This window comes from Acomys russatus, chromosome 27 (genome assembly GCF_903995435.1).
Source record: "Acomys russatus chromosome 27, mAcoRus1.1, whole genome shotgun sequence".
NCBI lineage: Eukaryota > Metazoa > Chordata > Mammalia > Rodentia > Muridae > Acomys > Acomys russatus.
The window spans coordinates 53,040,009-53,058,332 of NC_067163.1; the positions used below are offsets into that span (position 1 = coordinate 53,040,009).

The following is an 18,324-nucleotide window of genomic DNA, read 5'->3' on the forward strand; positions in this document are numbered from 1 at the left end:
TAAGAAGCTGTGCTACAGACTTACGTATAGCTCATCTTATGGAGGCGTGTTCACAATTGAGGTTCCCTCCTTTCCTATGACTCTAGCTTGTGTCGAACTGTCACAAAACTAGCCAGCACAAAGGCTAGCCTCAAATGCAAAGAGTTACGAAGTTTCTGTGTTCTTTGCCTCCCATTAGGCCCCAGGAAGCACTCTTACCTGCCATTGGTAAGCTGGTTGTGTTAAGAAACAAGAAGGGCTTCTGTGGCCCTAACAGCCCATCATCTTGAGGTGAAAGTCCTGGTTGAAAACAAAATTTAAAAAGACATCACAATTCTTATATTCATTCTTGTCTACCAAGAACAAATTTTTTTCATAGAAATCATTTGCAGGCAGAACAGGCTTACATTTCTATCTTTTTTATCTTATTGAAAATAGATTTTTTTTAAATCACAAAGTATATCCTAACTATGGATTTCCCTTCTGCTCTTGTCCCCCAGTTCCTCCACACATCCCCCTGCCCTGATCTGGATCTACGTCATGTCTCTTTCTCATTAGAAAAAAAAAAAAAAAAAAAAAAAAAAAAAAAAAAAAAAAAACAGGCTTCTAAGGGATAATAGTAAGCAAAACATAATAAATAAAATATTAAAAGGCAAAACAAAAACTAACACATCGAATTGGACAAAACAAATACACAGAAGAGAAAGAGCCCAAGAGAAGGCAAAAGAATCAAAGACTTATTAGTTTACAAGCTCAGGAATCCCATAAAAACATTTAACTAGAAGAGTGTGTGTGTGTGTGTGTGTGTGTGTGTGTGTGTGTGTGTGTGTGTGTGTGTGTGTGTGTGTATGAGACCTGGTGCAGACCCATGCAGGCCCTGCCCTGTGCATGCTGCTTTAGTCTCTGTGAGCTCATCTGAGCTTCATTCGTGATGATTTACAGGGCCTTATTTGTGCATGCATGTGTGTGTGCATGAGTGTGCACATGTGTGTGTGTGTGCATTAGCATGTCTGCGTGTGCGTGTGTGTGTGTCCACCATCCCCCTCTGGTTTTTACACGTTTTCTGCCCCTTCTTCCACAGGGGACCCTGAGCCCTAAAGGGAGGGATTTGATGGAGGCCTCCCATTTATGGCTGAGTATAAGTCTGTTGCTCTCTGTATAATGTCTGCCTGTGTGTCTCTGTTCCCTTCTACTGCAGAAGAATGGTTCCCTGATAATGTCTGAGTAGAGAATGGGTCTATAAGTATAGCAGAATGCTAGAAGGGGTAATTTTATTGCTACAGTTATTATTATTATTATTATTATTATTATTATTATTATTTAGACTAGCAGTATTTCATTTTACTATAGGTCTCTGGGATAGTCTCAGGTTTTTTGGTCACCAAAGAAGTGTCAGGTATGGGTTCCATTTCATAGAGTGTGCCTTAAGTCAGATTTTATATTGGATGTTTACTCTGACAAGCTTTGTGCCACCATTGTCCTAGCATATCTTGCAGGCATGATTCCATTGTAGATCAAAGGATTTGTGGCTGACTTGGTGTCCATGGTGTTGTTTTTGGTAGCCTAGGGAGTACTAAAGACACTAGGATCTTTGTAGGCACCAACTAAACATCTACATGTGCAATGAGTTGTATAGGTGCTGTCTTCAGCAGTGTGGCCTTGCTATCAGTTTGTGGAGAACAACCTGCATCCTGGGTCATTTGGGGGAATTTCCATGGGAACCCTCTGGCCAACAACTCGATTAGATTTTTGGCAGAAATTAGTCTCAGGCAAAGAAGACATGTTTCTGCCTTCCTTTACAGCACAGGGCCATGCTGAAGACCAGCAACTTACATCTCCTAGTGATGAAAGTCCTAAGCCCCAGAGCAGCCTTCAGACCATAAAAATAAAGACACCTTCCACTTCTCTCTCCCTCTACCCAGCTAATTGGCCAATCAGATTTTTATTGACAGCTTCTACATTCTTACAACACACAAGGAACATGAGACGGTCCCTGTGACTGGCACAGGAGAATGGACTTGAATCCTGGTCAGTTAAGGTTATCATTTGCTGCTGGGAGTTTAGCCTAGTTTTCTACGTATGCTGTACTTCTAACCTTCTCAACCCATGCCTGAAAACATCCTTTCCCAACTATAGCAATATTAGGAGAATAAATAACAATGATATCTACGATAATTATCAAAGCCCAAATCCAGAATCATAGGGAGAGCATATCTCTACCACCCTCACCCCGTATGAACGGACTTTTAAGGCTTAATAATGGAATCTTCCCAGCCTGGACAACTGTGCCTTCTATGTTGATGGAATTCAAGCAGACGAAGCAGAAGCAGAAGCAGCTGCCGCGTGTGTCTCTCATGAGAAGTTCTTTAAGAACATTCAGCAGTGTTGACAGGGTGTAACAGTTCAGGGGGCCCAACCTCTAACCATTACTCGCCCTTACATTGTGCAAACAGCCTCCAGAGCGTTAGTACCTGGCTGCTGCCTCTTACGCTGCCGTCAGTGGAGCTTGCATAGATCAATGTCTGCTTCTTGTCTTCCCCTCCATAAATGCTGGCTTTATTGATACTGCTAGGGTTATATTCATGGAATGGATACATCACAGCAAACACTTCTGCATTTTAAACTGTAATGATACCTTCAAAGATAAAGCAAGAGATGTGCTACTCCATGTTAATAGATTTCAAACTAAGAGTCAAATGGAAGATTAGTCTTTTAAACATTTGATTATTTTTAAATATTTTATTTGGTGTGTCTGTGTGCACACTCACATCCACACTGTCTGTCTGTCTGTCTGTCTGTCTGTCCTATTTGTAAAAAACCTTCCATGGCTTCTGGAACAATCTCTAAATGAATCACACATTTTCCCAAACAAACCAAACTTTTGCCATGCTGCCCTAAAGCTTCCTAGTTGATATTATTTCACTGGCAGACTCTTCTAAATTGGGGAAATAGAATGATATATCATCTATTTGCTTGACTTATTAAGAGAAATAATATTTATGGCCACATTGGGTAATTTCCCTTTATTAAATGATGACGAATGCTTCATGCTTCACTGATCATTAATTGTGTACGTTAAAATATATTTTAAAATATTAAAACACTTAATGAAAATAATTGATAGCATATGCGTAACTTTCCAGATGCCTTAGAACTATCAGACTAATTTAAAAATTTTTTACAAATAATGTGAGGAATTCTATTTTCTATGTACTAATAAAAAATCCATATATTCTCACAGAATGACAGGAGAAATCCACCCTCATTATCTACGGTATTAAATTTCCAAGACCGAATCCTTTGCTTAACAAAACTGACCTTTGCAAATGTCAAAACTTAAGACTTTAGAAAATGTTGTGCCACCATTTAAATGAAGAATTTGGAAGTTTGAAAGAAATGCTAAGTAGTTCCTATTTCTCTCGTTTCCTCCCGAAGAGAACACTACCTCATAGCTCAGTTTTATAACAATGTGCTTACCAGGTAAGTGTGTGGATCGGATATCTTCAGCCACAATTATGGTGAGCTCCCAGCGTTGCCTTCGCTGCTCTCCCGCCAGCCACCACGCCCGCCCGCTTGGTTTGCTACTAGAAGCTGCGATTCTTTTCTCTCCTAATGTCCATCTCCATTGCTGTTCTAGCCCATGATCCTTTGGTTTTTCTCTCGTTTACCTAAAGGACCTGTCCAACTTCAACATTCCTTCTTCAAGTCTTAGAATCTTTTCCATCATACCTTTTTTAAAATTTATATTAACACTTGACCTTTAAAATTGAGGTGCTAGGGGCTGGAGAGACGGCTGGGCGATTAAGAGTTCAGGTTGCTCTTTCAGAGGACCCGGATTCGATCTCCCAATACTCATCCTGCAGGTCACAACCATCTGTGTAACTTTAGTTCCAGGGGATCGAAGGCCTCTCACGTAAGTAGTGGACAGACATTCAACCAGCAAAAAACACCCATATACATAAAATCAAAGTTGAAGAATTTTTTAAAATTGAAGTGTTAGTAGGTGAAAGGGCACAATACTATCTAAAATATTTTTTCGGAAACATGATATGTGGCTATAAGAACATCTATCCCATTTTGAATTTCTGCCTTAAGGAGACGTAAAGTGATGTTGAATCTTTTTTAATAATACTGACCCTGAAAGTGAAAAAGTAAACATTAAACATCCAGGCTTGGGGTGTTGTATCACTACACAAAACAAAGCGATTGAGCACGCGCAGTGGCAGACCGGTGGCACATGCGCGGTCACATACCTATAGCTGTGCATGTGCAGATTTTCGTCAACTGGCCCCCGGACAGGCGCTGCGCATGCGCAGACTTTCCTCAACGGTCCCCAAACTGATAAAGGACGCTGGCTTGGCTACCTTCCTTGTTCTTGGGCAGCCGACCAGCCTGAAGCCATGGCCTTGGTCAAAGATGCCACTCTGGACCCTGAGACTTTACAGGTGCTTCAGGATGTGGCCAATCGCCTGCGAATCCACTCAATCAGGGCCACGTGTGCCTCCAACTCTGGGCATCCCACCTCGTGCTGCAGTGCCGCGGAGATCATGGCCGTGCTCTTCTTCCACACCATGAGGTACAGACAAACAGACCCGGAACACCCCGACAATGACCGCTTTGTCCTCTCCAAGGGCCACGCGGCGCCCATCCTCTATGCGGTTTGGGTGGAGGTGGGCAGTATCTGTGAATCTGACTTGCTAAACTTGCGGAGAATCCACTGCGACCTGGAGGGTCACCCCACGCCGCGGCTGTCATTTGTTGATGTGGCCACGGGGTCCCTTGGGCAAGGACTGGGTGCGGCCTGTGGAATGGCTTATACCGGCAAGTACTTTGACAAGGCCAGCTACCGTGTGTTCTGTCTCATGGGGGATGGTGAGTCCTCTGAAGGCTCTGTCTGGGAGGCCTTGGCCTTTGCTTCCCACTACAGCTTGGATAACCTCGTGGCCATCTTTGACGTGAACCGCTTGGGACAGAGTGGCGCTACGCCACTAGAGCACTGCACAGACGTCTTTGAGAAGCGCTGCCAAGCGTTTGGGTGGAATACCTACGTCGTGGACGGTCACGATGTGGAAGCCCTCTGCCAGGCCTTCTGGAAAGCAACTCAAGTCAAGAGCAAACCTACTGCCCTGATTGCCAAGACCTTTAAGGGTAGGGGTATTCCAGATGTTGAGGATGCAGAAAATTGGCATGGAAAGCCTATGCCCAAAGACAGAGCTGATGGAATCGTCAAATTAATTGAGAGTCAGATACAAACAAACAGAACTCTCACGCCAAAGGCCCCTGTTGAAGACTCACCCCAGATCAGCATCTCCAATATAGAAACGACCTCTCCGCCTGCGTATAAACTGGGTGACATGGTAGCTACCCGGGAAGCATGTGGCTTGGCTCTGGCTAAATTGGGCTACTCTAACAAAAGAGTTATTGTTCTAGATGGTGATACAAAAAACTCGACTTTTTCAGAGATATTCAAGAAAGAACACCCCGAGCGTTTCATAGAGTGCTTTATTGCTGAGCAAAACATGGTAAGTGTGGCCCTGGGGTGTGCCACACGGGGCCGGACTATTGTTTTTGTTAGTACCTTTGCTGCTTTCCTGACCAGAGCCTTTGATCAGATCCGAATGGGAGCCATCTCTCAGACCAGCATCAACTTGATTGGTTCCCACTGCGGGGTGTCTGTTGGAGAAGACGGGCCTTCCCAGATGGCGCTGGAGGACCTCGCCATGTTCAGGAGCGTTCCCCACTGCACTGTTTTCTATCCAAGCGATGCTGTGGCTACAGAGCACGCTGTTTATCTCGCAGCCGTCACCAAAGGAATGTGCTTCATCTGCACCAGCCGGCCCAAGACTGCAGTGATTTATACTTCACAGGAGAACTTTGTGATTGGACAGGCCAAGGTGATCCGCCGCAGTGCAGCTGACGAGGTGACAGTTATTGGAGCAGGAGTCACACTACATGAGGCGTTAGTAGCTGCCGACGAGCTTGCTCAACAAGGGATTTCTGTTCGTGTCATTGACCCCTTCACTATCAAACCCCTGGATGCTGCCACCATCGTTCAAAGTGCCAAAGTGACAGGTGGCCGGATCGTCACAGTGGAAGATCACTACCGAGAAGGTGGCATTGGCGAAGCCGTGTGTGCAGCCGTCTCCAGAGAGCCTGACGTCATCGTTCGTCAGCTTGCAGTAAAGGGAGTGCCTCGAAGCGGGCAACCTGGTGAACTGCTGGAGATGTGTGGAATCAGTGCCAGACACATCATAGCAGCTGTGAAGGAAGTCATAATGAAATAAAATAGCCCATTTCTTCATGTATCAAGATTGTTGGCTCCTGTCTTAAACACTGATATCTTTGTGTTACATTTATGCTTGTCATAGAAAACATCTCTTATACATAGTTATGCTGTTCTTAAAGCATCACTGTTGGATACTTTCATTTCTAATAATAAGGAAGAAAAACCTGAGCTAACATTATGTTGACTGATGTCACTTTTGCTTTTTAGTTGCTAAGGTGAATTATACATTTTTTTAAGTTTCAAAATAGACAACAAGAACACTTAGTTACAAAATTTTGTGATAACCAACTGGCATGGAGATAATGCAGATATAACTGCTTATCCAATGTGTATGTTTTTTGTAAGTTAAGGGATATGTGGATTAAATTGTAGACTTCATTAGCTCAGATTCTGAAGCCAATGTGGCCATTTGCATAATGGCAATCCCAGGCCATGCCCTGCCATCTCTTCTCTGGGTGCTATTTGATGAGCTACTGTGGAATTTCCTCCACGGGTCATCTACTTCACGTCTCTTCACTGGGGACACTGCTCTCTAGTACCACATTTCTATAAAGAAATGAAGGCATGGCTAGTTCTAGTTTGTGTATTACATATTAATAATACATTGTTATGTGAAAATGGAGGGGTTTTTTATGGTAACCAAACTACATTGTTAACTTGATTATATTCATCTACAGAGAATAGATGTGATAAAAACTTTTTAAATGAGCTGTTTGGTGTCTTTTGTATGTAACTGCTTTCTCCCTGATAGCTGTGCATATGAAGAAATGTCTCTAACTCATAGGCTAGAAAGACAAAGAGTTCCAGACTGGAGATAAGCCAGTAGGAAATGATGCGTTGAAGAGAATTCTTAATTTTATCTTCATAGTATCTTTGAAGTGTGAGAAAGAAATCCCAGTCAGGGGGAAAAAAAAAAAGCTGTAGTAACATTTTCAATTGTTCCGTTGTGTCAGATACTTCATTATTGTTTTCCTCATTAGTATCTTTGGAGGCCTAACCAACTGGTTTCTTAACTTATTGGGGGTATGATAAGAGAAAGAAACCACTAACCTAGGAATTGAAAAAAAAACTGAGTCCTGGTGGTTTTGCTACCACCCCATGCCCTTATTTTCTCGTTTATGATAACCACTCATTGCATGAAGTTTTAAAATAAAAAGCCAGTGTGGAAATAACACTAATTCGTGGGGTAAATGGCTTCCACGCAACATATGATGCCTTGAGTTGTATGGCTAGGAAAAGAATAAGAGTGAAAATTTAAGTTGACCTTAAGTACATTTAAAAGGCTGTTTAGATAAAAGTTCCACTGAGGGATCTGTTTGGAGAAAATAGCCTTTTAAAGAAAAGACAAAAGACTTGACATTTCTAATGTTAAGAGTATTGAACAGTGCGGGGCCTTGAAGCTGAGATCTGTAATCCTGGCTATCCTGGAAAATTCACTATAGACCTGAAAGACAGAAAGGAGCTGCTGGTATAGAACAGTGAGCTAGTGCTGACCTCCCTGTGTTCAGCTCTACACTTCGCCCTCAGTTCTGAATAAATCTACCAAATATTAATGGAGCAACTCTTGGAAATCTCACTCCCCCAAAAGTTCGCATAGTATCCGTGGATTAGTTCTCCAGGGCCTACTGAATATGGTTTGAAGACAGTCTCCTGTAATGGCCTTTAGTACGGTCTGTAGGAAGGTTGTGGGGCCTTCCTGGAACAGGAAAGGAGTATGCAGTTACAGAGGCATTTCTTCTGCATAGCCAAGGGTGGGGGTGGGGCGGGAGGGGCTGCCTGGATCCCCTTGTTCACTGATGCAGGGGAATAGTCTCTAGGGAGATTGCTTACAAGCTTTAGAATTAACTACAAAAGGGTAGACAGGTGGCCCCTTGCCAGGTTACTTCCCTGACCCTGATGTCATGTGGTTGGATTAAAACAGGTTGAGAAATACCTTGGAAGCTGGCAGAATCTGTTGGCACTTTCTTTTGCATGATTGCAAGCTAAGACAGCTAGTACTCTTCTTTGACTGGGAGACTGTGTTCCCAGTGTTAGTGAGGTAGCTAAACACATTGGTCCATCTCGGTACTTCTGATGGCTGTTCTTGGTTGTCAACCCAACTACATTTGGAATGAATTACAATCCAGAAGAACAGGGTACATCTGTGAGAGATTTTGTTTTTCAGTATTGAAGTGGGTGAATTCACTTCTAGTCCAGATTTTTGAGGCAGGAAGACATGTCTTTGATTTGGCTCTTGAGGGAAGATATACCTTTAACCTGGGCTACACCATCTGCTGGAAGCTATATAAGGACATGGAAGAAGGAAGCATTTGCTCTGCCTGCTTGCTCTCACCTTATAGGAACCAGCCCCGACTGGGTTGCCTGCCTGTCTTGCTGTTTCATGTCCTGTTTCTAGCAGCTTCCATGTCTGTGTTTATCTTGGTTAGCTAGTCATGTTTACTGCTCTGAGAATGCGCCCCTCCCTGACTGGAGACTTTTCCTCCTGTATGCGATTACCTCTTGAGGGATTTCACCTGAAAGGAGGATTCCTGTTTGGCTGCCTATAAGAAGGCTCTTTGGAACTCTGAAGGGAAGGAGAATAATAAACCGCTGCCGTGGCTGCTGCTGTCTTAGCACGAAGGACCCGCTGTGTTATTGTGTGTGTGTGTGTGTTTGTTTGTATGTGTGTGTGTGCATGAGTTAAATCCACAGCCCCTCGCCCTCGACTCGGTACTGTGGTGGCGCGGGCGTCACACACCTTGCTAACAAGTCCATTCCTTCACTGGCATTAGAGCCTACTTCTTCCAAATTCCAGCATCTACTCAAGATCAGCTGAGACATCCAGCCTTGTGGAGTGAACAGCTTCTGGATTCTTGGACTTTCCATCATTGGATTAGTTGGACCTTAGTCTGTGATTCTAATAAATGTCATATATATACACATACATACACACACACACACACATATATATATATGTATATATATATGGGATTTATATGGGATTTATTATACATACATACATATATATATGTATATATATATATATATATATATATATATTCTCCAAGTTCTGCTACTATAGAGAACCCCGACTAATACAGTACTTCTGTCTTGATTCCACACAGAAATATTGCAAGTATTTCTGAAATTTGGAAAACCTTATGACCAGAATCAAGACAAACTATTAGACACAAGTATGACAAATCCACAAACACTTTTTTGTTTTTGTTTTTTCTTTTACTTTTTTTGAGACAGAGTTTCTCTGTGTAGCCTTGGCTGTCTGTCCTGGACTCACTTCATAAACCAGGCTTGCCTCAAACTCACAGAGATCTGTCTGCCTCTGCCACCATGCCCAGTTTATATGCAAACACTTTTAAGAAGGCAAACATCAAAAAAGCAATGTGTTTGGCAAGTCCATGGAAGCCCCTACTTTATATTGTAGCCACTTAGACAAAGCGTTGGTGTTAGGTGTACACTTGCTCCTAGATGGGTGGGGTAGACTTTATGACATTCAAAATATTCACCAGCCAGTTTGGCATGAGCCACTCAAAACAGGTGATGATATAATGAGATGTCTTTCTGCCTCTAAAGAACAGAGCGATAAGCCATACACATTTGAATCATCAACAGTTAGCCACCTAGTTGGGTCAGGGTGACTTCATGAAGGGACTGGAGCACACAGAACTCTGGGTCTGGAATGCTGTTCTTTTCTATACACTTTGGGTTTTTCAAATTCTGTCTTGTGCCTTCCAAGAGAGCACACCCTGCATAAAATTTCTAGTTAAGCCAATGTCATGAATGCAATGTTTCCACAAACAAATATTTGTGTATCTCTCTCTATGTCTCTCTGTCTCTCTGTCTCTCTGTCTCTGTCTCTGTCTCTCTCTGTCTCTCTCTCTCTCTCTCTCTCTCTCTCTCTCTGTGTGTGTGTGTGTGTGTGTGTGTGTGTGTGTGTACAGGTATGGAAGCCAGAAGTGTGCATCAAGTGTCTCCTTCAACTGCTTCCCCACACTTTTTTTTAGAGATAGTGTCTAAACCTGGAGCTCACTGATCAGCTACAATGGCTACTGAGGAAATCCTGTGCTCCTCTCCAGCTCTGGAGCTGGAGCATGGGGTGACTCCCATGCCTTCTTCTTTTATGTGGATGTTGGGGCTGTGAACTCAGGTCCTTGTGCTTATGCCAAAGGAACTTAACCAGTTAAGTCATGTCTCCACCCACATCCCGAATAATAATTAGTAGTGATAGTAACTTGTAGTGATGGTCATCGTCATTGTAGTAGTAATAGTGGCGGTGCTGCTGGCGTTGAACCCAAGGGCTCTGAGCTTTCCAGACAAGGGTTCTAATCCCTGAGTTTCATCTCAAATTTCTGCTTTGTGAGACAAGGTCTCACTTTGTAGGTTAGAGTGTTCTGAATTCATCATGTAATCCAAACTCTTCTCAAAATTTCCCCCTCCTCTACATTCAAGTACTAAGCTTGTAGAAATCTCAAAAAGGATTAACAATAGTAAATGTGGATTACAGATCACTGTTCTTCAAATGTAAACTTATATGTCATAAGTTTCAATGAAAAAGGCGAGCACACCTATATTTATATACATGTGTGTGCATGCACATGTGCATGTGTGTGCATGTGTACCTTATACAATATAAGTGTTTTAAAGAAAATCATGAGAATACATAACACTATGTTTCTATTTCATACATTAAGAAGCTGAGTGGTGGTGGGGAGCTGAAGAGATGGCTCAGTGGTTAAGAGCACTGACTGCTCTTCCAAAGAACCCAAGTTCAATTCCCAGCATCCACATAGGAGTTCACAATTGTCTGTAACTCTAAGGTCTTACACTCTCACACAGACATACATGCAAGCTAAACACCAATGCACATAAAATGAAAATAAATAAATCCTAAAAAATGTTTTAAAAAGAAGCTAGACAGAGCAAAGGTTTTATGTTATAATTTTCCCAAGGCCAAGTGTCTGCCATGTTGTAGAGACTAACTTCAAAGTCAAGTATCTTACAATTCTAGCAGTATTTTTGAAATATGTATTTTATTATCCTCACCTTCACCTGAGATGAGATGTACTCTCAGATAATGTAACTTGTCTATTTGTTTCAAAACTTATTTTAATATTCTCTTTGTTCACTTATATTTAACATTTCCCAGGTTTCCCTGTTTAAATTGTAAATTTAAACTCATCACTGTTAAGGCTAATTTTTTTTTAATTTGGTGTAAATATCCAGTAAAGAGAAACTATAACAATACATTAACACTGTGGCCTCCACCTTTCCCAAAGTGGCCAGACTCTGAGAGAATAAAAGCACATGGAATCAGGTGCAGAAAAGCACATGTGTGTACACACAAGATCAGTTCATCAGGTTGAGTGACATTTCATCCTCCATGAACCAGTGTTGAGAAGTGGGATATTGAAGGACGTGTACAGAGGCTGCTGTAATTTCCCATCCTAAGTCCCCCATCTGTATGCTAAAGATGAGTTGACAGCCAATAGTGTAACAGGCATAAAGAAGCTACTTTTAAAAAACACTTACTCCTCACTTGGGTCCACAAGTTGAAGGCCTAAAGCCTGCCAAATGTGTCTTCATTTTGTCTCTGCCTTTGGCTCAGATTCCTTCTTGATTCTACTACCCAACCGATTTCATCTGTTTTCAAGGCTAACGGCACAGAGATAAGTCATTATCCTTAGTCCTTCTCCACAGTTCCATAGTAAAAGAAGTGTACAAATGTCTCATGTTGGGATATCTTCACATCTGCCTTACTATTATACTGATTCAATCATAATTTCAGCCATGTAGTTTCAGTTTCCCATGTGCCACCAATGGACTGTTATTAATATTCCTAGTCATCTTTCATGGTATGCATGTCATCCAAGCAGATGCTGGATATAAGTAAAGCTTACTCCAATGTGTTGTGAGGGCTACTGTGTAACTCAGCTACTAGGGGATGGAAAGGCTACTCTGTTGTTAAGAGCACTTGTTGTGTGTGCAGAGGACCAGGGTTCAGTGTGCAGCACCCACAGGATGGCTTGCCACCAACAATGACTCCAGCTCCATGGAGTTCTTTCTTCCACAGGCCCCAGGCACACAAAAGTACACATACATGCATACATGTAGGCAAGACATTAATACACGTAAAATAAAAATAAATCTTCAAAAAAATGTAAAAGACAGCCACTAATATATCTGTTGTAGGCTTTAGGTTTACTTTTGGTTCAATATCTTATTTTTCGTAATTTCCTAAAATTGGATAAAAACATCCCTCTTCTGTGAGAAGTCTTAAGAGCAGGTGCAGGTCAAAATGTACTCTGATTGCAGCTCAGGGCATGGTGCCCTGGACGTTTGAGAGCTCTCTTCCTCAGTCAGAATTAATCTATCCTCATTTTTATATGTTCTAATTTCATGATGGACATTAAAATGTGGTATAATGTTTAACAGTAGAGGTAAATTAATGTGACAGAAGTATACTCTAAAAATAACAATTAACACAATAGATGAAATCTCTATTTTTTAGGGAGTATGCGAGGAAAATATTTGTAAGAACCACTCATTTAGATAATTAGGACCCATTGTACTAGGAGGCTGCCGGCCTGAGGGGAGGTCGCGGTTCTTCTAGGTCATCAGTTTTAGCCCAAGTTGTCCTCGATTTCCCCTAACCAGGAACCCCAATTTGAAACCATTCCTCTTCCGTATCTTGCTCATTGGCTTAAACCTGATTCATATACATTTTATTTCAGATTGCTGAAGACATTTGAACGTGGACTTCAGTATCCGTTTGGGAGGACACCCTATTGATTTGAAGTAAATAGCTTCATTAACAAAAAAGTGGCAAGTTCAATATGTTAGGAAGTAGACACTTTTACTGAGGCATGTAAAACTAAACCTGAATAGGTTTCCTGAACTCATAGAATGTTCAATAGCTGTTATTATTAACAGCAGAACAATACATTCATAGTGTTTTGCCTATTTGTAGTTGGCAGCCTTGGACAAAACATCTTTCCCACCCTGGTGAGTCTACAACTCTAAATGTAAATCAATATCTATCATATCTCATCTTTATCAACCTAAAAACATCATAACCCCTAAACAACTAAGCTTAATTCTAAAATTAAACTGCCTGGTCTTCAACCCCATCAGAGACATGAAAAGCACTATGAATGTAACCTTTATATAATTCCTAATTGGTTCGTGGCCCTTCCTGCTGTATGTAGTTTATTGTATATATGTGTAATAATATAAATGTATATAAAAGTAAAAAAAAAAAAAAAAAAAAAAAGACTGACCTCTCAAACAACAACAAAGCAATAGAATGAGACTGACTACCAAAAGAGATGGTGGAGAGTCACATGAAGTTGGGTAGTTGGGGTTCAGCAAAACGGTTGGTTAATTAGAATAAATAAGGATTGACAGGCTCCGCCCCTCCCCTCCCTTCTCCTCTGTCTCCTTTCTCCTCCTTGTTATTGGGTCTCCCTAGGCTGCTTACACTGGTCTTAAGGGTTGCAGTATTTCTACCATGAGCGGATGGAACTACAGACAGACCATTGAACTTGCCTTGATTATGAGAAAGAAAGTAGTAAGGCCTGACTAAATTCCATGAGATGCTCGATATGAAATAGAAACTGCAATCTCTTGTAAGGATTAAACCCAGTGTTCTGCGAAGTGTGGTTGAGGCTGATTGCAGATTGGTGATTTTAGAGCTGACCCAATGGACGTAAAGGTGTATTCTCCATTGTGCCCGATCAATGTGAAGTGCTAGTCATTTGTGTGATTTCTATCTGTATGGGTCAATTTCAAATTAACTTAGAAACTGAAGGCCACTCAGAAAAAAAAAAGTATGTCTACATATCTGGGTCACCTTTCTATGTCTTTGGGGTTTTAACCTGGGGTTGAAATGGCACGACTGTAAACTACCCAATGCATGTATCTGTTTGTGTGCCTATTACTTAGAGAAGCACTTAGCTTTTATTGCATCAGTAATAACTGTACCTAAAGGGATGTTCCTAAATCGCTTTGTATGTCATTAAAATGAAATTTCATTTTGATAGACTAATAAAAACAAATAAGGGTTTATAAATCAAATATTGCTAATGCTTCAGGAAATAAATATTAAGGCTTATAATTTAAAGTAATAGCTATAATTTATAATCCTATAAAAGAGATACCCACCTTTAGCCTAAACTTTTAAAGAAAGAAATGACATTAATCCCAGTATTTGAAATATTTCATGCTTTATGGAAATTTTTAGAGACAACCAAAGGAGAAACAGAATTTTCCTGTCATCACATATTTTGCAGCATGCTGACCAAGCTCTGTCTAATAGCATTGAGGCAACAATATATTCCTGTTATCAGTGATCCAGTTTATCATCATCACTAGCCACCAGCATCATTGCACACAGAGGTTTATGTATCCCAGGCTGACCTCAAACTCATTTTGTTGCAATGACCTCACACTTCTGATGCTCTTGCCTCCAACTGCTAAGTACTGGGAGTACAGGTGTGTCCCGCCTAGCCTCCACCTCCCCATCCCACCCCACCCCACCCCTCGCCCCTGGTCCTGCTTTGTGCAGCACTAGAGATCAAACTTAGCACCTGCTGCATGCTAGGCAAGCACTGTGCCAACTCAGCTGAACCCCTAGCTGTATTATTTGAAGGAGTCCACATGTTCTAATAGTTCTGTTCCAGGAGTTCTCTGGTGCAGCAGTATATTGGGCCACCTTTGGAAATTATTTCTCAACCTGTTTTTAAAAAATCAAATATCTAGGCCCTGTCCTGCACTGACTTTGTCTAATTTGTTTTGTGCTATTGATCTAAAACTGTAGCTCTCATAGTTACTTATTTGTAATTTCTTCTTAATAGCATTCTGTTCAGATACTTGTATAAAATAGATATGACATTAATTTGCTTCTTTAAAAATAAACATTCACTTCACTTAGGGATATTTTATCTATTTTTAATTTGGAAACATGAACATGATATTATCTTTGTTTTGTGTTCTACAAAAAAAAAAAGCTACATTTTTTTTATTACTTGCAACATTCTCATTCTAAATCTTGATCATTTCCCCATCAGGAGTCTGACATCCTTCATATTCATGAGCATAGAGTCTACACATCCTGAAAATAAGAACTTAGAATGTCCCCGAGGCCCATGGCACCCAGCATCTTTATTTTGACCCCTTCAGAGTTTCTGCTTGTATCTTTTAATTCTTATTACATCATAGTGGGTTACATAGGCCTGTTCTTATGCAAGCTTATAAATGTACCTTGAGCGTATCCTTCCACCCCACACTTGTAGGTTAAGAATTCATTTCTTCCCCCCAAAAAACTAATAGATTATAGTTGTGGGTGCTGGTTACTTCTAATGTTGAAACTCCTACTTAGACTAGCCAATCCAGTATTATTCAAGATGACTCCCAGGCCATCTGTGTACGCAGAGGAAAATGGACCGCTGCTCCGTAGCCTCATCCTGAAAGCTTTCTCCTGAAACTCTGCTGCTCACCATTGTTTCTCTTTGATCTCAAGTGCACTTTCCAAGCATTTACAAGACCGAGGCTGACATCATTTACCCTTTTCTAAAGAATGGCTTGAGTCAGATTGTACGGTAACCTATCTTCCGCCATTTGGAATTGCTGCTTCATGTGGATGTCTGACCTTCAACGTGGCTATATATTGTAAAATCCAAAAAGACATGCTCGGCTCGACATTTACGCCTCAAACTTGGGGGTGCACTTAGCCCGAAGACAGCAATCGAACATACATTTTCCAAATGACATTCGCGCTCCTTCTTCAGAATTTAGGAAAATAGTACCACAATTTCCTTTCCTCCCATCTTCAGCTTCTTAAAGTGCCTTGCTTTGATCATACTGTTTCTACTTCATAGTTCTTGGAAGCTTCATGTAGTCCTGTGTTCCAGATTCACTTAGCAAATGCATAGTGTGTGTAAGACACCCTCCTGAGCTCCGAGGTTTAAGACTCAGATGCTGCCGTACTAGCTACAAAATGAGTGTATGCTTTGGAACGTACTAAATTGTCAATATTATGGGTCCCAGTTGGTAAATTACTAGAAGTTTTGTGTTGCTGAACCGAGTGCTCTGACTTGCCTATACCATGTCTTTGAAATGTTGACTAAGACATCATAGGAGAGGCAGAGGCATGCTGTGAGGCCCACAGTTGAGAGGCTGGAAAAGTGAATGGTGATTTTTGGATACGAGTATATTGCATGCAAAGTGAAAGGCTTTTATGCTTGAAGGTAACTTGCTTTTTGGTCATGGGATTTCATGGCAACAATAGAAACCCTAACTAAGACACCTTATAAAAACTATGTAAAAGATTTCTGTAAAGCATACCTTGTTCCTTGGCCATGTTGTGTTTTCTGTGCTGTTCAGTAAGTACAGAACAATGCTGCCCCCTCCCCTGCCACACACACACATTAGAGACATACAAACAGAGGTAGGGACAGTCAGACATCAGTATAGATGCACAGCAGATAGACTGACACACTACAGACAAGCCAGAAACCTCAAAGTATTAACAGATAGTTATGACAGATAATGAAGGAAAGTCTCTACAAAAGTTCACAAAGTGTGAAATATTTCAAATATCTCTTTTCTCAAGATTGCTTCTGCTCTTTTAGATCCTTTATCGTTCTATGAAAATTTGAGAGTGACTTTATTTTACCAAAATACAGACAACTTGATGAAGTATTAATAAGAATTACATTCTATCTATGAATCAATTTAAAGAGACTATGCATCATAGTGATCCTTGAGCTGTTAGAATGTTCCATGTATTTAGATGTTTTAGCTTTCTTCCAATTGGATTTTATAAACTTTTTTTGTGTGGTGGTTTTAATTGTTGTGTTGTTTGGTAGGTCCTCAATCTCAGCATGACTGACACTAGGAAATGGATTGTCCCATGCTGTAGGATGCTCTCTGAGAACTGAAGAATGGTGCCATCTTCCTGACTACCACCTCTTAGGTGCCAGGTACTCACCTGACCCATGACAACCAAAAGATTTCCAGCCACCACCGAAGAGCCCTGTGGACAAAGTCATTTCTACTTGAGAATCACATGCTAGATTTCATTCTAGAATTACAAAGCTTTGGCTCTTGTAAATAGCTTCATTTAAAAAAGATTACTTATGTTTATGTATCCTTGCTGTGTTTATCTTGTATTCTGAAATCTTGCTAAATTTGCCTTGAAATTCTGATAGGCTTTTAAGTAAATTCAAAATAGTTTGTATGCATAAAATCTTATCTGAGAAAAGAATGTTTCTTTATTCTTATATTCATTTCAATTACTGCCTTTTTTTAATTGTACAGACTTGGAGTTCTTGTACAATGTCTAACAGAGTAATAAGCCTGTGTTGACAATCAGAACAGGGACATCACCGGTGACGACTGATGAAGGAGCAATTTCTACTTCATCCCAATATATCATCTTAGAAATTTTATAAACCTAGTCAAATTATTTTCTCCTCAGCATAAATTGGTCCACGAAACTTTTTCTGAGCACTTGAATGTGATTTAAGAAAAAAACATGGCTGGCAGAAGTGTAAGCATCCTACCTATGATGGACAGAAGTGTGAGCGTCCTGCCTAGGATGGACAGAAGTGTGAGCATCCTGCCTAGGATGGACAGAAGTGTGAGCATCCTGCCTAGGATGGACAGAAGTGTGAGCGTCCTGCCTAGGATGGACAGAAGTGTGAGCGTCCTGCCTAGGATGGACAGAAGTGTGAACATCCTGCCTATGATGGACAGAAGTGTGACCGTCCTGCCTAGGATGGACAGAAGTGTGAGCATCCTGCCTAGGATGGACAGAAGTGTGAGCATCCTGCCTAGGATGGACAGAAGTGTGAGTGTCCTGCCTAGGATGGACAGAAGTGTGAGCGTTTGCCTATGATGAACAGAAGTGTGAGCATCCTGCCTAGGATGGACAGAAGTGTGAGCATCCTGCCTAGGATGGACAGAAGTGTGAGCATCCTGCCTAGGATGGACAAAGGTGTGAGCATCCTGCCTAGGATGGACAGAAGTGTGAGCATCCTGCCTAGGATGGACAGAAGTATGAG

At 41.3% G+C, this 18,324-nt stretch overlaps 1 protein-coding gene across 1 annotated transcript; it reads left to right on the forward strand.

Annotated features, from left to right (window-relative positions):
* The first annotated feature begins 4,379 nt into the window (after window positions 1–4,379).
* On the forward strand, window positions 4,380–6,263 carry Tktl2 (transketolase like 2). Its single transcript, XM_051169954.1, has one exon. The coding sequence runs from the start codon at window positions 4,380–4,382 to the stop codon at window positions 6,261–6,263; it is 1,884 nt and encodes a 627-aa protein (XP_051025911.1).
* Window positions 6,264–18,324: the final 12,061 nt, after the last annotated feature.